General features: G+C 44.0%; 1 protein-coding gene across 1 annotated transcript; it reads left to right on the top strand.

Moving 5' to 3' along the window:
* The first annotated feature begins 5288 nt into the window (after positions 1 to 5288).
* On the top strand, positions 5289 to 23846 carry MYCN (MYCN proto-oncogene, bHLH transcription factor). Its single transcript, XM_068279082.1, has 3 exons — positions 5289 to 5476; positions 7660 to 8473; positions 22273 to 23846. Exons 2-3 carry the CDS (start codon positions 7738 to 7740, stop codon positions 22908 to 22910), a joined length of 1374 nt encoding a protein of 457 aa, XP_068135183.1. The 5' UTR covers positions 5289 to 5476; positions 7660 to 7737; the 3' UTR covers positions 22911 to 23846.
* The last annotated feature ends 1819 nt before the right edge of the window (positions 23847 to 25665 follow it).

Genomic DNA, 25665 nt, shown 5'->3' with positions numbered 1-25665 from the left:
CTACATGCCTTATTACCATGGTGATAATTCTAGAAACGTTATTAAAGACAGGAGATAAGCTTAGTAAATTGAGGCCATTGTCTTATATAATTTTTTGCACCAAGAGATGTCATGGGGCTTATTTTCAGGGAATGTCTTATATTTCTGTGAACACACAAGTTCCTGTGTGGTGTGTCCTCCTGCCTTCCTCACTGTGCTGCCTCTTCCTCTACTAGATCCACTTCTTGTGTGCCCCAGTGCCCCCCTTGTACTTTTAGAGACCTCCTGGTGTCCCCCTCTGTACCAGTGTCCTCCTCTATTCCATGTCTTCCTATGTCCTCTGCTGCATCTTCCGCTGTCCCCCATGTTCTCCTAGTGGCCCCCGTTATCCTCCTGCATCCTCTTCTTTTCCCCAGCTCCATGCTGCTGTGTCCCCTATGAGGTTTTAGCCTATGGGGAAGAAGTATGGCAGTCTGTGTTTCTGGGCTCCAGTAATAACACAAGTTGCCATACTTTTTCCCCTTACTGCCGCTAGGGCTTACTATCAGGGTAGGGCTTCTATTTTGAGCATGCTCAAAATTCTTGCTAGGGCTTACTTTGGGGGATGTCTTCATTTCGGGGAAAGAGGGTAGGTACTATAGTTTACAAATTGGACTCGATTACCAGTTTGTTTATATTATCTTTCCTTTTATTTTGTTCTTTTCTCTTGGTTTCATCTTGTTTTTTTTTTGTTTTAGGCAAAAAAAAAAAAATTATATATATATATATATATATATATATATATATATATATATATATATATATAGCTGAGATAAAAAGTTGAAAAAACTAAAACAAAACTTATTTCTGATATGACCTGATCACTGAGGTAATTACTGTGACAGCTGTGGAGTCTCACCTTCCCATTATGTAATCCATTGCCGCCAGCGTCCACTAGGTGGCCCCCTCTCACAGCGGCCTTACTACATTCAACAGCTACAGAAGTGTCAAGCTTGGCAGCAGACTGTGAGCCTCTCTAGGAACACGGCCTGTAGCTGCTCTCTGTGGCCCACACACACCCTCCGAAAAGAGGGGGGAAATGCAGAGGCCAAATTACATTTTGGATCTAAAGGGATAGGCTAGATCAGTTTTTCAGCATTTTTACAGCATGCATCTCATGAAATACGAAGTGTACCATATATAATGAATAACATCACCTCAGAAACCTCTTGAAACATGCATATTAGGAGAATTTTATAATTGTGCAAGAATGCCACCTTGTGATGTTCAATAAAGGAACCCTGAGATAAGTAAGGGCCAGTGCACAGCAAAAAGCGCCAGCGTAAAAGCAAACGCTCAGCGCTTTTTGAAGTGATTTTTACGGCAATTCTAAGCATGTGTCTAGCAATTTTCTAAGCATGCCTAGCGATTTTTGGATCGTTTTGTTGTAGCGTTTTTTACTTTTTGCTACAGTAGAGCTGGAACTAAACAGCTTCTGGAACAAAAATGCTCGGAAAATCGCTCTGATCTAGCGCTTTTCAGAGCGATTTTCCACTTTCCTATACTTAACATTGAGGCTGAATCGCCTGAGAAATCAGCAGAAATGCTGCAGGACCATCGTTTGCGTTTGGGGAAAAAAATCATCGCTCTGGTGTGATACATCCCATTCAAATACATTAGCCAAGCCATTAGCCAAGTGCTTTTTGAAGAGCAAGCGTTTTAAAAAGCACTCAGAAGCGCTCTTGGTGTGCACTAGTGTTGGGCGAACACCTGGATGTTCGGGTTCGGGAACGTTCGCCGAACATGGCCGCGATGTTCGGCATGTTCGGGCCGAACCCCGAACTCCCCGCTTTTGGGGGCCCTATGGGGTTGCAGGCATAAGGGGGGAGCATGCCCCGATCGTGGGGGGGGGGTCGGAAATTCCCCCCACCCCCTCCGCTAGCGCTCCCCCCTCTGCCCGCTTCCCCATACAAAAGTTTAAGGAAAGTAAAATAATACCGGTGGTAGTGGCTGGCAGTGGCACTGTGAAGTGAGTCAGGAGGAGGAGTCCGGAGAGTGACGCGTTGAGGGAGGCCGGGCAGCGGGCGGTTTAGCGGTAGTACCCTTGTGGTACTTCCGCCCTTTCTCTGACCTCACGTCCTCTGCATACGAGGGTACGCGTCACGCGTACCCTCGTATGCATCATCACGCAGAGGACGTGAGGTCAGAGAAAGGGCGGAAGTACCACAAGGGTACTACCGCTGAATCGCCCGCTGCCCGGCCTCCCTCAACGCGTCACTCTCCGGACTCCTCCTCCTGACTCACTTCACAGTGCCACTGCCAGCCACTACCACCGGTATTATTTTACTTTCCTTAAACTTTTGTATGGGGAAGCGGGCAGAGGGGGGAGCGCTAGCGGAGGGGGTGGGGGAATTTCCGCCCCCCCCCCCACGATCGGGGCATGCTCCCCCCTTATGCCTGTGACCCCATAGGGGGGCCCTGTTCGGCCAGGCATTGAGCCGTTCGGGCGAACCCGAACAGTTTGGCCGAACACCACCAGGTGTTCGGCCGAACTCGAACATCACCCGAACAGGGTGACGTTCTGCAGAACCCGAACAGTGGCGAACACTGTTCGCCCAACACTAGTGTGCACCAGCCCTAAGGCCTTGTTAATATGTAAAATCGTAATCGCAAGCGTTTTGCGATTTTGTGCTGCATTTTTTTCTTTTTCACTTGATTCGGTAGAACCTGTCTAGCGTAAAGCAAATACAATAAAATGACAGTGTACTGAAAATAATACAATTTCTTATTTTTACATTACTTTATAGATTATTTAGCTATCGTTTGCCCATTGCAAAATCTTTCCTTACCTTTTTGACATTCTGACAATTATTTTAGCTGGTGACATCTTTAGAGCTGTCAGGTGCAGCTCTGCGGAATGTTTGTATACTCAGTGTTCCAAAGCCAGTAAAAAAAAAACCAAAAGTGGTCTGCCAGAATGCTCTGGGATAATTTCAGCAAAAGAGGGTTTCTGGAAAATTTACCATAGCCTACTTTACAGTATGTCACTACAGTGGACCTGAACCCTTGACCAGGACAAAAGGAAAACAGAGAAAAGCACATTGTATGTATTTAGAGAGTTTAGCGTGTCTAATCCCTCTCATCTGTGACTAATCACAACTGTAATTTGATCTCTCAGCTGTGCCAGATGACTGCCTCAGCAGAGCAGCTAATTTGTAAACATGGGATGTTAACCCTATGTCTGCTCCCATTAAGAAGCAAGAAGCAGACACATTGTAGATTTATCGCAGGATTTGTATCAGCTGTAGCAAAGAAATGTTTTTTTCTGCAAAGGTTATTATGCTGCTGCTTATCTTTTAGAGCAGCCTTTTTTAACCTTGTTACCCTGGAGGAACCCTGGAAATAACTTTTGGATCCCAAGGTATCCCTGCATTTATTTTGCAGGAGGAATTGTTTTTAAAAGTAGGTAAGGCTGTTTATGTCACTACCCCCTATTACAGTGACCCTCATAATACTACAGAGTAACCAAGCAGCTCAGGGTGACCCAAACTACTAGGAATGTATAAGGGGATAAAAGGAACCATAAAGCCCTCCTACTAAAAAAAAAAGCAAAGCTTGGTGTTATTGCCTTCTTAAAACAGAAGGAAATCTGCAACAATTCAGCTATAGGTGAACTTTTGTGGTTACCCACAATGCACTACTACTGAATATGCAAATTATCTCTTTTCGCCCTTGGTAAGCCAGGCAAGCATCCAGAACCGCTGGTGTATAGCAAGCCTATAGCTTTAAATTTTACACAGCCATATCAAACCCCACATGTAGACAGCCTGTTTCGGACTTTTGGTCCTCATCAGTACATGACAGGGATTGATACTCTGTTGTACTGGTCCAAGCCCTATCTCATACAGCCTTATCAATCCCTGTCATGTACTGATGAGGACCAAAAGTCCAAAACAGGCTGTCTACATGTGGGGTCCCTGCCATGTACTGATGAGGACCAGAACCAAAAGTCTGAAACAGTCTGTCTACATGTGGGGTTGATGTGGCTATGAAAAATGTAAAGCTATAGGCTTGCTATACACCAGCGGTTCTGGATGCTTGCCTGGCTTGCCAAGGGCAAAAAGGGATAATTTGCATATTCAGTAGTAGTGCATTGTGGGTAACCACAAATGTTCACTAATAGCTGAATTATTGCAGATTTCCTCATAATACTGTCTCTTTATCCTAATGCTTTTTATTAATGTTCTCAGTACTCTGACCCCCAATTTAGTGCTTTTTCACAGTACCTCCTATAACAATGTGCCCTATTATACTTCCCCCACTATGGCGGAAAATACCTAGGAACCCCTGCAGAGTACTCAAGGAACCCTGGTTGAGAAAGCCTGTTTTAGAGCAGAGGAAGTTCTGAGTTCAGATTCGCTTTAAAGGGGTTCTCCGGTACCTAAAAAAAAAGCTAAAACTGACACTTACCTGAGGCTTCTATCGGCCCCTTGCAGCTGTCACGTCCCGCGCCGTCCTCCTCCGATGCGCCGTTCCCCGCCGCCGACACCGGGCTAATTATTCATCTAACTAGACAAATAGAACTGTGGCTACGCGGCCGTGCTCGCACCCACGCGCGTCAGCGGGCGCTTACTGTGCCGTACAAGAAAACTTTGTACTGCGCCTGCGCTGATGCGCGCATGGCCACAGCTGCACAGTCGCAGTTCTATTTGTCTAGTTAGATGAATAATTAGCCCGGTGTCGGCGGCGGGGAACGGCGCATCGGAGTAGGGCGGCTCGGGACATGACAGCTGCAGGGGGTCGATAGAAGCCCCAGGTGTCAGTTTTTGCTTTTTTTAGGTACAGGAGAACCCCTTTAACTTCATGGAGCTGCTTCAGTACACTGCTGTGCCTCCTCATACAGAGTATTATGTCAGGTCAGCCAGAAGCAGAGCCTGGCTTGTGCAGTAGAGAGTCCTATAGTATAACAGCACAGGGGCAGGGATGTATGGAGCAGCAGACAATGCAGAGGAGTCCCTGTGTGGCCAGCCCAGCACACACACAGGCAGCACTGGCCGGTGTAAGGAGAGAATAGCGCAGCCTCCCTCCCATCTGCCCCCCGCCTCCTCCTCCTCCTCCTCTCTCAGCCCTTTGAAGCGCTGCACGGCCGGCTGCCCCCGTGAGCCGGAAACCTATTGGGCGATAAGCAGCAGCAGGCTGACATTTCTCACTGAAGAGGGGAGAGAAGAGCGGAGGGGGGAAGGAGGAGGCAGCAGGCATTTTGGCGCGAAACAGCTCGTACCTCCCCAATAGGAGGGGTTAGTGAAGCGAGGGGGAGGGGGTGGGGTGAAGTTGGGTCTTCTCTCTGTCTTTCTTTCTGTGTGTGTTTTTTTTTTCAATCCACCTCCCTTTCTCCCGGGTGTGTCAGGTTTTTTTTTTTTAGTTAATAATATCCAACAGCTTCAAAGTGCATGCAGTGACAGTGTGCTGAGTGCAGGGAGTGACAGGCTGCTGGGAGAACTGCATGCATCAGCCAGAGGTAAGGCTGTGCACTGGGATCAGCATTATTATTACCATTGCATGCTATATATTACAACTCTGATCATCACAGCACTGCATGCCATATATGATCACAGCACTATATGCTATATATTACAGCTCTGATTATCACAGCACTGCATGCTATATATGATCACAGCACTGCATGCCATATATGATCACAGCACTATATGCTATATATTACAGCTCTGATTATCACAGCACTGCATGCCATATATGATCACAGCACTGCATGCCATATATGATCACAGCACTATATGCTATATATTACAGCTCTGATTATCACAGCACTGCATGCCATATATCATCACAGCACTGCATGCCATATATCATCACAGCACTGCATGCTATATATTACAGCAAATATTACCCTGCTCTAATCATCCCCATTGCAATGCTATATATTACTTGCTGCTCTGATCATCACAACACTGCATGCAATATACTACTTGTTATATATTACAGCTCTGATCATCCCAATTGCATGCTGTATCATCACAGCACTGCATGCAATATATTACTTGCTTCTCTGATCATCACATCACATCACTGCATGTTATACATTACAGCTCTGATCACACCACTGCAGGCAATATATTACTTGCTATATAATACTGCTCTGATCATCCCCATTGTATGTTATATATTACTTCTCCAATCATCCCCAGTGCATGCTATACTTGCTATATATTACTGCTGCTCATCCCCATTCCATGCTATATATTACTTGCTATATATTACTGCTGTTCATCTCCAGTCCATGCTATATATTACTGCTGGTGATCCCCAGGGCATGCTCTATATTACTGCTCTGACCATTACACCACTGCACGCTATATATCACTGCCCTGATCATGCACATTGCATGCTGTATTATATCACTGATAGCATCACATAAGTGCATGCTGTACACTACTGTTGTGGTCCTCCCCTTGGCATGCTATAGAACAGATCACTGCTGTGATTATCCGTAGTATCTGCTCTATATTGTTATGATTATCACACCCACTGGTTCTGTGTATTGCTTTGACCACCCATAGTGCATGCTGTAGTTTATGCATGTAGTTTGTTATCCTTCCCCAATGACATGCTTTGTATTGCTCTGATCATCACACCAGTGCATGCTCTATATTGCTGTCATCTTCATCCATGCATGATATATATATATATATTTTGCTATCGCCATCTCTGTTGTTGCATGCTGCTTCATTTGCAGTGTGTCTTCTGTCAGGGGCTCTCCTGCAAATTGCAGTTGTCTTACATCATGCACTGTCTGCACTGATTCCCCCTCTATAGGCTGAGTGCTTGTCTTGTCTCCGTGGAGATAAGTGATTTATGGGTTGCAGTAACCCACGGCAACCATTACTCACTGCTGTTAGTGCTCCAGACTGCTGGAGAGGTGAGATCTGTTTGCCGTAGGTGATTGCACTGTGCACATCATCATCAACGTTGTGTACACTAGCTGATAAAATCAGCCCCTATAGGAAGCAGTCAGAGCAGCTTATAGTTTATATACCTGCACAGCGATGGCATAAGAATGCTAATTTTATTTTCGTTAACCCTTTGAGTGGTTGGAGAGTGTTGCACCACCCCTTGTGGGTGAGAGACATTAGCTGTCAAATCAAGATGCCAGGTCCAGCAGCTGGTATGTGGTTGCCAGGGCTATGATGCTGTGTGTTGCACATTTCTATACAGTACAGTATAGGAAAATGCAGACATTTTGTGAGTGCATGCAAGGACAATACTCGGGGATGGCAAAAGTGATTAAAATAAGAAAGAAAAAAAAAATCAGGACTAAATAATGTGTTAGGGCTAAAATAATCAGATTGACTATATCTGGTACACAGACCTTTAGATACCACCCAGGAGCAGACTATGCTTTTTTTTTTTTTTTTTGCATCTATATTCATTGAGCAGGCATGGTACAGTGAGATCAGTCTATGTGGGTGTTGCTAGTGTTAGTGGTGCAGAGCCCAGTTCTAGCAAAAGAGACCCCTGTGTATCCTTCGCCTGCATCTCCTGCTAGAAGCTACCCTCTCAGAACTGCATGGACCGTTGGCACTCTCATCCTCTCTTATTGCTATTCATCTGTAATATCCTAGACAGGCAGGATCAGTGTCTTCTGTCTCGTAGTCCTGAACAGAGCATCTCTTTCTCTTCCAGATAGTAGGTGGCTGGATCTCCGGATAACCTGTCTCTGGTCGTTCATCAGCGTTTGGTAGCCAGGAGTATATCGGGAAGATGCCTGGGGTAGTGAGTAAAAACCCCGACCTGGAGTTTGACTCCCTGCAGCCGTGTTTTTACCCTGATGAGGACGACTTTTATCTGTGCGGGCCAGACTGTGCTCCACCAGGAGAAGACATCTGGAAGAAGTTTGAGCTGCTCCCCACTCCTCCTCTCTCCCCTAGTCGAGCTGGGCTACAGAGTGACCCACTGTCCCCTGGGCAAGGACCCCTGCTCGAGTATGGCTTACCTGGGGATGGGGATGCCTTGGACTGGGCATCGGAGTTCCTTTTGCTGCCCCCTGAAGCTGACTTGCTGGGGAGTTCTGGCTGGGGTTTGCCCCAGAGCAACGAGCTGGGATTGTCCCCTTGCAACCTCAAGTCCATCATCATCCAGGACTGCATGTGGAGTGGCTTTTCTGCCAGGGAGAAGCTGGAGAGGGCTGTCAACGAGAAGCTGGGCAAGACAGCTGAGATTGTAGAACCTGCAGCCCCCAGCCAGACTGGCACCACAGCTGCCAGCAACCTACTTGGGCAAGGAGAGGATTTAAACAACCCTGCCTCTCACTGTGTGGACCCCGCGGTGGTTTTCCCCTTCCCGGTCAACAAGGGAGAGAGCGTCCGAAACGTTCCAACTGCTACACCCATCAGTGCCATACCAACAGCCGTCGTACCATCTTCTGTGCCAGCCAGGAGCTGTGCCCAGCCGTGCTTAAACAGCGCCAGCTCTGGAGATGAGAGCCACAGCGAGTCTGGTAAGCAGGTCAACCTGGCAAAAATGTTTTGGGGCTTCTATACATATGAATTTTGGTACCACTTTGTAAGAACTGCCAGCCAAGACTAGATGGGGTATTTACAGTATATTAATTTCACACTTGTAAAGGTATTTCCAAAGATGTATTGGGATAAAAATATATATGTGTATGTTCTATTTTATTAAGCCAGTGGTTTTGGACCCAAGACACTGTGTGCAATGCACTGACATTACAGAGTATGTTAACACTATAAACTGAAAGATGCATATACAATAGTAGCATGCAGTAGCCCATGGCAACTACCGGTAAGCAGAAGTTTGCTTTCTGCCTCTGCACACTGTTGTTTATGAGAGGTTTGGAGTAAGACCTTGTCTGGTAAGAAGGTCACTGACAGCATTGGCCCCTTTCACCCTGGATACATGCACTTGGGTTTGTGGGTGTGTTGAGTATAAACAAAATGACTCACTTAATAACTTTCATTTACAATAGAAAAAAAAATCTCTTGATATCAAGTCATTACTTGTAGGCATTGCCTGACGCTGTGTTTTCTTTTCATCCTTCAAAAGAATAGTTGGGGGAATTGACAATCGAAGGTTTAGCGCGTTGCATTGTTTACGTCAATCACTTGTTGTTTCATCCTAATCTCCCTTTGTGTTGTTGGGTGATTAGTTGATGTAGTTTGCAGAAGAAGACTCAGTGCTAATCTCACAGCATCCATCTAATGTCTGGACTCTCCAGTCTTGGTGCTCTGTTTTTCTTTTTCTTTTTGTCTACCTTTTCCCCACCTAGGATGAGACTGGAATGGTAGAAAGGTAGATCTTGTTTGTTAAGAAGCCTGATGCACTCACCAGTGTATTGAAGGTTAGACAAAATATTTACTTGGGTCAAGGGCAGGCGGCACTCTTTGCAATATTCATTAGTTGTAACCGTAAGCCCCGGTCAGGGTAAAAAAAAAAAAGTTCTTTTTATGAGAATAGGAGCCATTGAAAGAGCTAACATGCTAACTCCAGCTCGAAAAAAGTCCTCTCTTTTGACCTCTCTGGTACAACAGGCAGAGTGCAGTGTTGGAGGCCACTCAATCAGCCACCTATTGAGGCGGGAGGCCAGCAGATGGCGGTGTTTTTTTGCTTTTTATTCTGAAAGGGCTCATTGAATTAAGAGAGACCTTTTTAGACAGCTGAAGCAGCAGACGTTTTTTTTTTTCTGTATATCTAAAAGGTAATCCTATCATGTTAGTTACTAGTAACAGATGCTTGGCAACTTAAAGAGCAGCGTCTCAGGCAGAATTACAGCACCGCGGTGCCAGCCGGCCCCTCCATCAGGGCGCGTTGCCCTTTATCCTACTGCCCTACTAATTAAGATACTGGCACTCCAGGCTTCCTGCTAGTTTTTTACTTTTTTTAAAAAAACTTTCCCCAGAGTTTTTTGAAACTTTTTATAAAACGATTGCCCTTCATTTTACCTTGTAATGGACTCACACTGGTTAGCCATTTTTACAAAGTAAATTTTAATAAAATTTCAAAATCTACTTTTTCGGCTATTCCTATATGTTTATGCTACACTTCTTCTGCCCCTTAGGACCACAACTGAGCCACTATCTCTATTATGGGTCTAAATAATTGACGGAAACCAGCATTACTTTTAGTTTACTCCTACTTAAAGTGAACCTGAACTCAGTACCTCCTTTCTGCTCTAAAAGATAAGCAACAGCTTAATAACCTTTAAAGAAAACATTTCTTTGTTACAGTTAATATCTAGTTAATATGCAGCAGGTCTACCTACTTCCTGCTTTTATGGAAGCAGACATATAGTTAACATCCTGTGTTTACAAATTAACTGCTCTGCCCAGGCTGCCAGCTGACACTGCTGAGAGATCAAATTACAGTTGCGATTAGTCACAGATGAGGGGGAAGTAAACAGGCTAAACTCTAAATGCATACAGGGTGCATTCCTCTGTTTTCCTTCTGTCTCGTGTATGAATTCAGGTCCACTTTTAAGTGCTTTTAATTTTATAATTATGCCTTGATCCATCATGCAATATACTTGCATTATTTATTTTACACCATTTGTAAGAGACAGACGCGCCACCCCCAGTGTGTACAGCATAAGCTGTCACACTGTACTTATACTGACTGTAAACAAGTCTGGGGTGATCCCTGCTTGAATCATGTGCTTTGAAGCTATTCCCATTTCCTTTACAGGGTTAAATTGACTCCCCAAACTCATTAGCATAGCTCTGTTGAAGTCCTGATAACATCTACAAGCATGGAGGAGGATGGGAGTACAATAAACTGCTCCTGGCTCATTTTTGGTATGTAAACATTGGAACTTTGGCAAATATGAGCATGTATTCTAGAACAAAAGCAAAAAAATAAAATAAAAAAATCAGTAATACAAGTTATTGATTAGTGCCTTGTTTTAATCCAGATTAAGGATCCATACATATAAGTTTATAAGTACATTGTTTGTATTGGGGCAAAATGAAAACATTTGCATCTCTATAAATATTAGAATCTGCTGACAAAGCGCTAAAAAAGTGTGACGATCAGAAGTATACATTCACCATCTTCCTTTTTGTATTGACATCACGGACACTGTTTTAGTGAGCAGTGACAATGACATTAGTAGCATTATATGTAACATTTTAGAATGCGTTCTCAGAAGGGCTGTTTGCACCAAATTGCAAACCCCTCCCACTTTGGGGAGTGGCCTTGACATCCTCCTATCCTAGCCATTTTGTATAGTAATACTGCTCCACCCACTCTGGTCAAGCCTGTCATGTAAACAAACAGAGATTATATCTAGATCTCTCTTTTTGTGTAGTTCGGATCACTGTTGGTGCAAGTAAATATAGTTGTACACACAGTACTGGCGTATCTCCTGCATTCTTATGGGTTAATTTTATTTAATAGATTTTTGTGTTCACTTTAAAGTCCAAAGGATCCTTAATAATGTGCATGTATAGTACATAGTATAGACTTTTTATTTAAAGACCCATAGTATTTTAATAGTATTCTGCCATTGGTCATCTGTCACCTCCAGTGCAGGTGACATTTGATGGCTACCAATCAGATTGCCAGGCATTGGCTATGGTGGGTGGCTGAATGCGTGGAAGATACCAGGCCCCCTCAGCATGGCACCCACAGCTGCCGTTTGTACGTAGTATATGTGGCACAGATTCATCAGAACCAGCATGAGGAAACCTGGAGCGATTGTACACAGTGACCCAACCTAATCCTTTATCTGAGCATCTGTCCCAGTTTTGCTCCACTTTTCCTAATTGCTGGTTTTGATAAATCTGTCCCTCTGCTGCTAAAAGTTTCCCTGAATTTCTATGGTTACACATGGGAAAATGTGTTTAATAAACGTAAAATGACAGCTTGCGAAACAGAGTGTGGAAGATGTTCTTGTCATCATTTTACCTTGCTTACCTCCACCAACGATGTAAGGTCCATGGCGCGGGGGCAGAGAGATTGATCAGAGCCAGTGCAAGGATTGGTCGCTCTCAGCAACTGTTCCACTTTTGCACCAGTTTTACCTGCATGGCGTCACTGTACCAGTCACCCTCTACTAAAGAAGGGACATTTTTGGTGCTGATTGTGGCTGTGGAAGCATTAAGGGTAGACTTGTTAGTTGCAGGGTCACTGTGAGTGGAACGTAGTTAGAAAAGGTGCCCCAATCTACAAATTTTCATGGAAATTGTGCTACTTCATCTCAACACACACACACACACACACACACACACACACACACACACACACACACACACACACACACACACACACACACACACACACACACACACACACACACACACACACGCTATAACATGATATTGACCTGTTATCACTTCAAGTGCCTCAACCTGTGTGTGGGAGGGGTTGCTTGTAGCTGTTCCATACATGTTTGGTCTTTGAAGTGGTCACAGACACGGTCCTTCCATTTTTACATGTAGAGTTGGCATTAGCGGGCCTTATTATGTTTGCGAGTTCCCTACTCATGCTAAGGATAGGTTTATGGGGAGGGGCTTCGATAACTCAACTGTTCCACTTCGAAGACAGGGAGGAACATCCACAGTACAACAAAAGAAAAGGAAAGCACCGATCAAGCATAACCATTTATTATCTAAAAGACACAAACAAGTTGCTTTTACATATGAAAACGGAAGAGACTGACAACCTAGAGTAGGCTCCAACCACGCATGTGACATCACGTTTGTAGGTTTTAGGATCCACCCCTTCTTCAGAGGCTCGTAGGAAGTGCTCAGAAAGTCCAATTATGTGAGACAAATCAAAAAAACTAGTTGGACCGTTCTTATAAAGTGGAATAGGACATGCACAGTGAAAATACAGTGGGACAATGGTAATCGGGGAACAATATTTATTTATTTTAAAGTAAATGCTTTCTTACCTTCCACCAATCATATTTCCTTATTTGCAGTGCACAGTCTTCATCACACAGCTGCTGTTGTGGAACTGCCAGGTGTTCTTCCGTTGTTTGGCCCCTCCCCTTTATGACGCACACCTGCCCCCCAACACACACAAACACAGCCACTCCCCAGCCTCACACTAGACCATCAGGCAATATTTACAACAAGAAAAATGTCTAAACTTCCATAACTTAGATTTAGTAAACTGAAAAGCAAAAGTATGAGGATAGGACAAAGGTGATTTTGGCTTCCTATATTATGTGGCCATTGATGCTTAGAGCAGCCTTTCAGTCCTTTCCACATATTTCCCTTGGAGCTCAGTGCACCTTTTTTCATTTTTGCAGCAAAGTCTATATTGCCAGAGGAACCCAATCCTTGAGGGGGGGGGGCTGCTTGTAGTACATTATTGTCTGAAAATCAGGGCCTCCAACGCAAAGGTGATGTGGCGACTTATTTGTTTTGCCACAAGCTGATTAATTGGTGGGGATGTGACATTGCTGGCCAAACGGCAATTTTCCCTCCTTACCAACCGCAAAAGTCAGCTTAAAACATGATGGGTTATCATTACCAGGTACAACCACTAAATGCCTGTGGCTATCTGTGGCCTTATCTCCCTTGTTTTACAAAACGGCCGGCTCACACAGGCACTTTCTGGTAAACAGACCGATTTCTGTTTGAACGGATTAATTTCTGTTCAGTTTCCACATATCCCTCCCAGACCCCCACCACCAAAGTAGATTTTTTTGTGGGCTAGAACGCTCCTTTTTTTCTTTTTTTTTTTTTTCTTTGTAGCTCGTATGTTTTAACGATCCATTTCTCATTGCCTCCTATGCAGTGCTTCAGCCTCCGTTTCCATTACGCTGGGCTCCGCTGTCCAGAAAAATCGCTGCCACACCAAACTTGCGGTCTGTTCAGTGGAGTGTGTGGACTTGATCAGTTTGAACGGACCAAAGTGAACAGATCTGTAGGTTAACATTGGAACCAATAGGATCTGTTCCGTTATGATCTGCGACCGGACAGTTTTTTTTTTAAGTGCCAGTGTGAACCGGGCCTTAATCGCATGCTCCACTGCTGTCTGTGGTAATCTTCTTCCAGTTTTGTCAATCATTGAACTTGGGTAAATCGCTCTGCTGTTGGTCCAATCCTCTCTGCTTTGCCATCTCTTCATAGATAAATAACCTTCAATATCCATCCTTTACTAACACTGACTATCATTTCAGCTCTAAATCATTTCTGTGTGAACCCTGTACTTTATTATGCCATAAGAAGTAGACTGTGTCTGTGCTTGTTTAGCAGCATGTACTATTAAGTATTTATAAAAGCAAAGGATGAATGGGTTTCATCTGGAATGGTGTAATTCTCAGTCACCCCAGCAGGTAACATTTTCAGGATTTCCTTTGGCAGGATGACTGGATATCCCCCAGTTTAGTGCCAAGCTCTAGGCTGTAAAGATAACTGTTTGCATGGAGTTTGTATGTTTTTCCTGTGTTGGCAGGTCTTCCCATATTCTGAAATCTTACTAGTAGGTTGACTGCCCTCTACTCAGACTTCAGTTTTTGTGTCTGCCTGTGGGTGTGTTACTAGTAGGGATATTAGGTGGGGAAAGGTGATAAGCTCATTGTTGTCTTTGGCTACAAATCTAAAAATGATCTCTAACAGTTTATGCCTGGTACACGCATGCAATTTTGATTGACCAATGACTGACCAATTTTACCACTTCCATGTAGTATAAGAACTTACCTACACAATGGGCTCGATTCACAAAGCGGTGATAACCCAGTTAACCCCCTTGGCGGTATGAAAAATACCGCCAGGGGGCAGCGCAGCAGTTTTTTTTTTTTTGGATTTTTTTTTTTTTTTTTTTAAATCATGTAGCGAGCCCAGGGCTCGCTACATGATAGCCGCTGCTCAGCGGCATCCCCCCAGCCCCGCCGATCGCCTCCGGCGATAGGCGATCAGGAAATCCCGTTCAAAGAACGGGATTTCCTGGAGGGCTTCCCCCGTCGCCATGGCGACGGGGCGGGATGACGTCACCGACGTCAGCGACGTCGGGACGTCATTGGGAGACCCGATCCACCCCTTGTCGCTGCCTGGCACTGATTGGCCAGGCAGCGCAGGGGTCTGGGGGGGGGGGTGCCGCGCGCCGCACCGGATAGCGGCGATCGGGCGCGCGGCGGCAGCGATCGGGGTGCTGGCGCAGCTAGCAAAGTGCTAGCTGCGTCCAGCAAAAAAAAAATTATGAAAATCGGCCCAGCAGGGCCTGAGCGGCACCCTCCGGCGGCTTACCCCGTGGAGGTTAAAGACTTTAGGCGTGATAACCATTTTTATCATGCCTAAACTCAGTTTAGGCATGATAAGTTTAGGCATGCTAAGTTTAGATAAGTTTAGATCGCACGCAAATTCCCGCACGCAAAGCAGCGCCATTAAACTCTATGCAAAGTGCACCAGACTTTGCTAGCGCAAAACTTTTGATCAGCTGTGCACTGCGGTGCTAGCCCAGTTGGTACTTAAACTTATCACACCTAAACTTATCACACCTAAACTTATCATGCCTAAACAGAGTTTAGGCGTGATAAAGGGCTTTTCACCACGGTGCTAACTGTTAGCACCGCTTTGTGAATCAGGCCCAATATGTTCATTGTATTAAAGATCTTCTATTATTATTATTTAGTATTTATATAGCGCCAACATCTTCCGCAGCGCTGTACAGAGAATATTTTCCTGTCATTTAACTGTCCCTCTCAGGGGCTCACAATCTAATCCAATCTATTATCCCTGATACTACATATAGGTGGTAAAAATTGGTTAGTCATTGGCCAGTCAAAATGGGATGTGTGTATTAGTGGGAAAATTGCCGTTTGGCCAGCAATGTCACATCCCCACCAATTAATTTCAGTGTTTTTGAGGGCCCAGATGTTACCTTTTTGTGTAAACGTTGACTTCTGCAGATGAAAGTCCTGTCTTGAAATAGGGATCACATGACCAGAAGCAAGTTTTAGATCTGGCGTGTGGGGCTGCTGATGCTTGCATGGCGTCACCCTGCAGTTTAGACTGCAGGGAGGAGTTACAGACTAAATGTCTCAGAGAAAATTGCAGTCTATATCACTGACAGTCTGTGGAACAGGAAGTGCCAGTTCCTGAGTTTCAAGGACTGTTTACACTGACAGAAACCAGTCTCTACACGTATCTAGGAAAATGCCTGGAGAGGGGCTTTAAAGAGAAACTCCGACCAAGAATTGAACTTTATCCCAATCAGTAGCTGATACCCACTTTTACATGAAAAATATAATGATTTTCACAAACAGACCATCAGGGGGCGCTGTATGACTGATTTTGTGCTGAAACCCCTCCCACAAGAGGCTCTGGTACCGTACGGTACTCTGGGCAAACTGCCACAATGTAACAATGACACACACAGGAAATGGCTGTTTACAGCTCTCTGTTAAAGCCAGAACAGCTACATAATCTGCCCACAGTAACAATGTCACCATGTAATACATGTCAGAATGTGAATCTGGGAGAGGAAAGATTTTACAATGAGCAAACTCTGACTAAATCATGTATACATAATTATTGTAAAAATTAAGCACCTTTTTATATTAAATTATTTTCACTGGAGTTCCTCTTTAAAGGCTACTTCCAGTGTAGAAGACAGAGCCTTACATTAAAGCCCCCTTCGGAGATGGGTGGGTTAATAGCTTACTTGTTCAGCTGTAATTTATTAAACATGTTATGCACTGCCCCCCCCCCCCCCCCCCTCAAAAAAGCCGGCATGGTATTTTTTTTTTCAAAAGCCTGATGAAGCTGTGGCCACCCCCACTTGCATTGCTGTGGCCTGTTTGTGACCGCTGAGCTGGGGGCAGAGCTTCAGAAGACGTTTGTCTTGCCAAGGGAGTGGATGGAGCTTCAACTGTCTAATGAATTACAGACGAGCATATAAGTAATTAAATACAAATAACATTTCTAAAGCTCTTTCCTTCCATAGGACTAAAAGCACGTAAACATGTCTCAGACCACCAATTGGTGGACTGCTAAATTGTGTGCAAAAGCCAGGCTAAACAGGTAGCTTTTCAATCTGGATTTGAATAACTCCAGGGTTGGGGCTGTCTTGACTGGGTGTGGTAGGGAGTTCCAAAGCGTAGGGGAAGCATGACAGAAAGCTCTGGCCCCAAAGATTTTGAGGTGCACTCTGAGACCTACAGATCCTACAGCATTAAGGCTGAGCCTAACATGACTGGCTCTGTCTTCTACGTTGGAAGCACTCTTTAATACTAGTCTGGAACTAAGGAATAGTTTATAAATTCCAGGAAAGTGTTTGGAATGCAGAAAATCTGAACACTTCAAACTGACACTTGATGCTCTGAAAGCCCTAGTCGGTTGGAACTCCATTAGCACCACTAAAAAGTCTGCACATGGATTTGGGCTTTTTTTTAACTGTGCTTTCAGTAATATTATAAAAAAAAAAAGTTACAGTTCTACTAAAGTAAATTCATAGATCTACATCCCCTCTTCAAAGGAAACCTGAGATCGGCAAATTAAAAGATTTTATACCAGGGCTGTGGAGGTAGAGCTGAGGAATCAGAGTCAAAGCAATTTTGGGTACCTGGAGTCGTTGGTTTCATAAACTGAGGAGTCGGAGTCGGATGATTTTTGTACCAAATCCACAGTCCTGGTAAGAATTAGACTTTGGAGTGGAGGAGTCTGAGCCATTTTGGGTACCTGGAGTGGGAGGTTTCATAAACTTAGGAGTCGGATGATTTTTGTGCTTACTCCACATTCCTGTTTTAAACTTAAACTTACCCAGGGCTTCCTCCAGCACCATGGGCACCAATGTGTCCCTCGCTGTCCTCCCGAGTGCCTCCGTTCGCCTGGTATCGGTCCTGGTAATTGGCTCAGCTGCACCAGTCGGGCTCCTCTGCACATGTGCGGAGGGTCCGCACATGCGCAGAAGAGCCAACAGGCATGACTGAGCCAGATTACGGGGACCGATACCACGTGAACTTAGGCACTCAGGAGCAAAGCAGGGGGGAAACTAAGCGACCCATAGCAGCAATGTAATGCTGCACGGGGCGTGTAACTGTAACACGGGACTCCGTCGGTTGACGGACCCCAAATTACTTCTCCCTCCAAGTTGTGACAACTCGCATTTGTGGCAACAGGGAGAGCCATCATTCGTCTTTCCCGGCGCCCAACTCGCCAGCGGCCGTACAATACATACGTCTCGGGAGGATGGCGAGGGACGCATGGGTGCTCATGGGGCTGGAGGAAGCCTGGGTAGGTATAAAATCTTGATGGGCTATTAGTAGGTGGGCATGTTTTCTGCTGACAGATTTAGGGAGTGTTTGACATTGACTTTGAGAAACTAGGCAGCTGGAAGGTTTTTTTTTTTTTTGTTTTTGTTTTTTTATTATTATTATTATTAGACTTTTTTTTTTCTCTTTTACAAACCATTTTATGCATAATAACTATATCAATTAATGCACATAAAACTATACCTAAAATTGGGCTGTAAAATCCAGATTAGACTGAAATCCTATCTCTGTCAGGGTTTTACTGTTGTCTGTGACCACTCACTTCCTGTGCCTGTGGTAGCTGGTAGATGACCGCTGTCACAGGTGAGATTTCCTCTTAAAGTGGATCCGAGACAAACTTTTACTCATTGCTTAATTGTGTTCCTTTCATATGGTTTATAGGGCATTCCTCAAGCCAAATACTTTTTTGTTTTGTTTTAATACTCTAATTCCCTATAAACTAAACAAGCCTCGCCCACAGCTCCTTTTGTGCCTTGGCACTGTAGCAAGGGCTTATGGGAGCTCAGTCTGGGCAGGAGGAGGAGAAGGTTATTAGCTAGTGATTTCGGAGGCAGAGGGGAGGAGGGAGGAGGAGAGGGGATTGAATTTACACACAGGCAAGCTAATAGCATCTCCAGCCCTCAGCCTGTGATAATGTGACAAACAGAACATGGCTGCCCTCATTGTATCACAGGAATAAATAATCATAAACTTTTGAAGCTGTTTGCAGCTAGATATGCTGTGTAACCTATCTAACCTTTAGATAAGATATATAGACAAGTTACTTGTTATAGTTAGTTTTAAAGAGTATTTCCAGTGTAAAAGACAGACCTGTCATGTTAGGCTCTGTCTTAATGCTGGTTATGGTGACTCAGGGTTATTTACTTACCTGAATTCATTAGAAAGGTGAAGCTCCGCCTCCCCTTCCCCCTCCTCTGCAAAGCTGTCACGAACAGTTTTATGAAGCTCTTTGGCCTCCTCCTCCGTTGCAGCAACCTGCCCCCAGCTCAGCAGCCACCAATTAGGCTGTGGCTATCAATCTGGAGGTCGGCCACGGCGACGCAGGTGGTCATGGACAGACCTTTTGTGGGGGGAAAAAAAGTACCATGGGCAACTTTTCTAAAAGGGGGAGGAGCCCTCACCTGTTAAGTGAATTACAGCAGATCAGATAAGTTAGTAACCCCCCGATCCTGCAGCATTATGACTTGACATGACAGGCTCTCTCTTTTTACACTGGAAATAGTCTTTAACATCTTATTGTGTCTGTGGAACAGAAAGTGAGCAGCCATCTTTCCTCCTGGACATAGATGGCACTAAAGTCCAGAGATTCGAACTTTAATAAGTTAAAAGATAGCTCCTTGCTATCCAAAACTATAAAACAAAAAATTAGTGTCCAAAAAGGTATAACGAGCTAGTACTTGCAAAAGAACCTTTTGCTGCAATTTACTATAAGTTTTGTGGCAAGCTTTATTAGCTCCTCCCACAACCTGGTGTTGCTAATTTTAATGTTGTAGCCCCTTTAAATAATTAGTAATCTAGATGCTTTTAGGGTCCAGTCTCCTTACAGTGTCCCCTGGTGGCTGAATCAATCCTCAAAGTCAACATTATACATGAAATGGATTCACTGCCGGTTTAAAACTGAACCTGACTGCCACTTTAGCCCATTCATACGCTGCGCTCCATAACCTGACCGCATGATAATTTTAGAAAAACTGCCATTCTTTCTGTGACAACAAGCTCACTTTGATGATGTTCCCAAGCCTCCAACTGCCATCCACCCGCACAGGGATTTAATCTTAGCTCCTGTGCGTCTCTTTCATGTTAGTGCCTTGACAGCTCCGAGGACGCACTTCCTCACAACAGCTGTCTTATTGGCTGAAGACCAAATGCCCAGCTTAGAGAGGGGCCTACAGATCTGACCAGCAGCACACTGTGCCTAGGAACAAACCCAGCAATTGTCTCTCAGAAGCAGATGATTTGTACAATTTTCGACATCTATAACCCCCCCCCCCCCCCCACACACACCCACCCCTCCTAAGTACAGCAAATCTCCAATTTAGGCTATTCACAAAGCCCCCTAAGAAACTACAATTTGTGCTACTGTGCTAAATCTAATCCACTTAGGGGAGGGCGTGATACATCCATGATACACATGGTTTTATTGTAGATATGCAAGTCTTCTTTTTGTCATCACAGAGCTAATATTTTACTAAAGTGGTTTTTGCTGACTTTTCTTACACCGAGCTACTCTTTAAGAAGGTTTCATTTACTTTTAGTCCAGAGCTTACTCTTGCCCAGTTCAGTTTTGGATGGATGCTGGAGGGATGAATTATTTGCTGGCTTTTTTAGAACTCAAAGACCCCCTCTCAACCTCCCCTGCAGTGGCCATTATGGAGTCAACCAATGGAGTCTGCAGCCTCCTGGTGCACTTTCCATACAGCAGGGCCAGACAGGCAGATGTAGAATTCAGAAGCCAGACAGGCTAAACTACGAACCAACAGCTACGTCTGAAGAGGAAGGGAAAATGGACCTTAGCATCCAGCAGAAAAATGGGGTTTAGGAAAAATTCTAGTTGAAAGGTTTTAGGTGTATGTACTGGCTAGTAAAATAACCAGTGAATTTGTTAATAATAATAATAATAATAATAATAATAATAATAAAATACTAAACGGGTATGATCTTTAGCAGTGGTCAACAAATAAAATTGACTAATGTGCAAATTCTGTTGTGCAAGGAACCAAATTTTGTAGGGGCAAAATTTTCTGGTAACAGCACCAGTTCCCAAATTCCATTAGCTCCTGCCACATTCTGGTTCTTGTCGCACCATCATTTGCATGTTAGTTGAATTTGTTTGATCATCACAAGTCCTTAAAAGCCTAGCAGTCTCTAGTTCCACAATGCAATACAGTTGTGTTGCATAAAAGCTAAGAAAAAAAAATTAAAAAATAGAAGGGTTGATCTTTAAATATTTTTCCTTTTTTGACTTCCCTTTGGGGGTTGTAAACTGCATAAGGAACAGCATTGCTTCTGTAGTTAGACCTTACATTGGAACAAAAGAGCGCAAAAATGTAAATGAAATAAATAAAAAATCAAGCTACAATGGGTCTGATGTAGTAAAGTCTTTACTGCATCAGGGCCAAAGTGTCTCTAGGGGAACTGATTTCCATGTTTTTCCTTTGATAGCAGCTTTGTTAACCTGTGATGACTGGAAAATGTGCTGTTGGATGTGGCCATTCAAGACAATAGTCAGAGATGAATGACTCAATTTTAATCAAGGAGATGTGTGTCTGAGGGAGCAGTCATTGCTCCACCCCCATAAACTATTACTACAAGCAGCCTTTTTTATATCACATAATTCCTCCCCGTCTTTTTCAGAACTGGCAAGCATGATAGTATTACTTTACAATAAATGTTTGACTTTTTTTTTGTTTTTTTCAATTTAAAATATCAGTGTTGACTGGTTTTTGAAAATGAGTGGGGATTTGTTTTATGTTCATTAGGTTTAGTACTAAAAAATAGATAAAACTTTTTTTTTTTTCCATCACAGCCCCACCTGTTATTTGATTGGAGGTTTGTTAAGCACATGACATTCTTGTTCTTCTACTGTGTAGTAGAGAGAGGAAAAATGTATAGTTAATTTATTTATTAGTTAACAAGTCAGGAGACCACAGCCCTGATTCAATACACTTTTGCCTAAGTTTTTGTTTTTTTTGCTCAAGGAATGTTGTCAATAAATCCTATGCAGCATCCAAAAACACCATTGCAAGAAACATAAAAAAATATTGAATCAGGGCCTATGTATGTATAGTGTTAGAGACCTGTTTACTACAACAGAAAAGCAAGACTTTTTTTTCGTGCTTACAAAATTTGCAAGTCGAACAAGCAGGTGGAGGTTTTTTTTTATATAGATATGTAATGTAAAAATATTTCTGATACAAAAATACATTGATATTGGTATATTAAACTCGTAGAAAATTGATACAAACATAAAAATCCATGAATATTACCTGTAAAAGCATGTTGTAAGTCTATGATAGTAGTAGCTGTTATAATTTACACATTATACTTTTTTTGTCTAGATGATGATGAAGAAGAAGAAGAGGAAGAGGAGGAAGAAGAAGAAGATGATGATGATGAAGACGAAGAAGAGGAAGAGATTGATGTTGTGACAGTGGAGAAAAGGCGAACCTCTTCTAACAGGGCAGTAACCTCCCCAACAATGTTGCGCTCCAAATCCATTAACCCTGCCTCTACTAAGAGCCCCTCTACTGAACTCATCCTTAAGCGATGTGCTCCAGTCCATCAACAACACAACTATGCCGCACCCTCGCCATATGTGGAGACAGAAGAGGTAGCTCCACCTCAGAAAAAGCAGAAAAGTGAAGCCCCTCGGCCTGTGAAGAATGTGGTACAACCAAAGTCTAAAAGCTCCAGCCCTCGTAACTACGACTCGGAAGACAGCGAGCGGAGGCGCAACCACAACATCCTAGAACGTCAGCGCCGCAACGACTTGAGGTCGAGCTTTCTTACTTTAAGAGACCATGTTCCCGAGCTTGTAAAAAATGATAAAGCCGCTAAAGTTGTTATCCTGAAAAAAGCCACTGAATACGTTCATTCCCTTCAGGATGAAGAAGAAAAATTATTAGAAGAAAAAGAAAAATTGCAGCTTAGACACGAAGAATTGATTAAAAAAATTGAAAACTCCCGGACTTGCTAAACCTTTTTTTATTTTGTTTTTTGTTTTCCCTCCAATTCTGAACTGTCACTGCCACTTTGCACAATTTTTGATTCTTTAAAGAGTATAAAAGAAAGATTAAGCATTTTTGACGTTACGAATGTTGGTTTAATTTCAAATCCAGTTCACTCTACAGTTGAAATGCTTTTGTATTAGATGTTTTTGTTGTTTTGAAACAACTGGATGGAATCTTTTGAGGAGTTGAGTAGACTGCCAAATGATTAACTGTGTCGTCTCTGTTTTTGGATCTATATTGTTTTGTTACTCTATACTTTGTAGATGTTTTCATGTTGTGAGTTTTTTTCTTTCTTTTGAGCTGCTGATTATCTTTTTTTTTTTTTTTTTTTTCTTTTTGTAATAACCTCAGTTATTTTTTTTTTATTTTAATTTTTTATGGTGCTCATTTTGTAACTGATGTTACTGTTCTGGGGTTAGCACTTGTACCTCTGGAGGAATTTCTGTATATACCATTAATACTCCTTTTTTTTTGCCTTTTTGTACAATTTACTTGGGCTATGCTTGATAGCTCTCACTACCAATATGCGACTGGAAGTTCGGACCTAAGTACTGTAACACCTCAATGTTTGAGGAGCATGTTTTTTGTATACAAATATATTGTTTAATCTCTTGTTATGTACTGGACTAATTCTTACACTGCCTGTATACTTTAGTATAACGCTTATACATAACTAAATTTGATACTTATATTTTCGTATGAAAATGAGTTGTGAAAGTTTTGAGTAGATATTACTTTATCACCTTTTGAACAAAGAACTTTTTTGTAAAGAAAGTTATTATATATGCCTTGTTTATTTCTTAGCCTGTTTTGTCTCTTTTTTCCTGTTTTATTGTATGTGTTCATGTTTGGCACATAGAACCAGAAGATTTTTTGGAGTTCTCTGTTGTGTTTATTTCGTTTTTTTTTTAATTTCTTTTTTTTATCATTCTTTTTCAACCATTGTACATTTTTAGTGCTTCATCTTCTAGCACTTTGAAATACCTCATGTTTATGAAAATAAATAGTGAAAAACTTTATAAAGTCTTTGTGTTCTAGATTTTGTTTTTATCTTTGGAAATGGAAATGATGAATTGTGTACTACAGAGAACGACGGGTTAGTCAGACCCTCCCGCTGGGCGGTCGTTCTCCCGACAGTAGTCTGTCTGCAGACTGATAAGGCTGTTTCTCCATGGCGTAGGGCCCGCGGTCGCAACGGTCGCCATGGCGACCAGGCCCAGCTCCTGAGGAGGCGGGGGAGGGGCCCGGGGGGCCCATGTCCGTTTGGAGGCACATGCGGCCCGTGCACGCTATTGGGAGGGGGAGCGCTGTAGGCAGAACTCACCTCCCTGCGTTCCAATCGCCGCTGATCTCCTCTCTGCATAGAAGCTGATACACACACTGCTTCCGGCAGTGTGTGTATCAGCATCTATACAGAGCGGGAGGAGATCAGCAGCGATTGGAACGCAGGGAGGTGAGTTCTGCCTACAGCGCTTCCGTGCACGCTCACTCTGCATCTGAGGGGGGGGGGGGGGCGGGGAGAGGAAGGGAGGGAGAGGTCGGGCTGCCCTCCCCGCGGCTGCGGCTCCCCCCTCCATTATGGGGGGGCACCTGCCTAATCTATCCTGGGGGGCAGCTACCTAACCTATCCTGGGGGGGGGCAGCTACCTACCTATCCTGGGGGGGGCAGCTACCTAACCTATCCTGGGGGGCAGCTACCTACTCTAACCTATCCTGGGGGGCAGCTACCTAATCTATCCTGGGTGGGAAGCTACCTAATCTATCCTGGGAGGCAGCTACCTAATCTATCCTGGGGGGCAGCTACCTAATCTATCCTGGGGGGCAGCTACCTAATCTATCCTGGGGGGCAGCTACCTAATCTATCCTGGGGGGCAGCTACCTAATCTATCCAGGGGGGAAGCTACCTAATCTATCCTGGGGGGAAGCTACCTAATCTAACCTATACTGGGGGCACCTACCTAATCTAACCTATACTGGGGGGCACCTACCTATCTAACCTATACTGGGGGGCAGCTACCTAATCTAACCTATACTGGGGGGCACCTACCTATCTAACCTATACTGGGGGCACTTACTTATCTAACCTGTATTGGGGGCACCTAGCTAGCCTATACAGATGGCAACTATACTGGCTACCTATATTAGAGGCACCTACCTCACTAACCTATACTGGGTGCACCTACCTATCTAACCTATGCTGGGGGCAACTATTCTGGCTACCTATATTAGAGGCACCCACCTAGCTAACCTGTACTGGGGGCACCTATCTATCTAACTTATACCGGCGGCGCCTGCCTATCTCACCTATACTGGGCGCAACTATACTGGCTACCTATGCTGGAGGCACCTACGTGGCTAACCTATACCGGAGGCAACTATACTGGCTTACCTATGCCTGGCTACCTATACTAGCTGGCTATAGGGATTCGGATATGGGTGTGCGTCGGGTGTTGCCTGGGGAGGGGGGGCTGTTGTTGCCGGGGGGCCCACATCCAGATTCCGCATCGGGGCCCAGAGGTTTGTAGCTACGCCACTGCTGTTTCTGAATGATCCGCTGAGCAGCAGAAGAGTCTGGAGGCCATGTGGAACTTCCAGGAAACCTGGAATACCATTTTTGTGTGACTACCTGGAATCTGTCATCTGTACCTCTTTAAGCTAGCCAGTGGAGCTCCACTTTATGGCTGCTGTAAATTTTGATCATGTGACCATGCAGAATCCCCA

Source organism: Hyperolius riggenbachi, chromosome 4 (assembly GCF_040937935.1).
Source record: "Hyperolius riggenbachi isolate aHypRig1 chromosome 4, aHypRig1.pri, whole genome shotgun sequence".
NCBI lineage: Eukaryota > Metazoa > Chordata > Amphibia > Anura > Hyperoliidae > Hyperolius > Hyperolius riggenbachi.
This window is presented reverse-complemented; position numbering and strand designations above follow the sequence as displayed.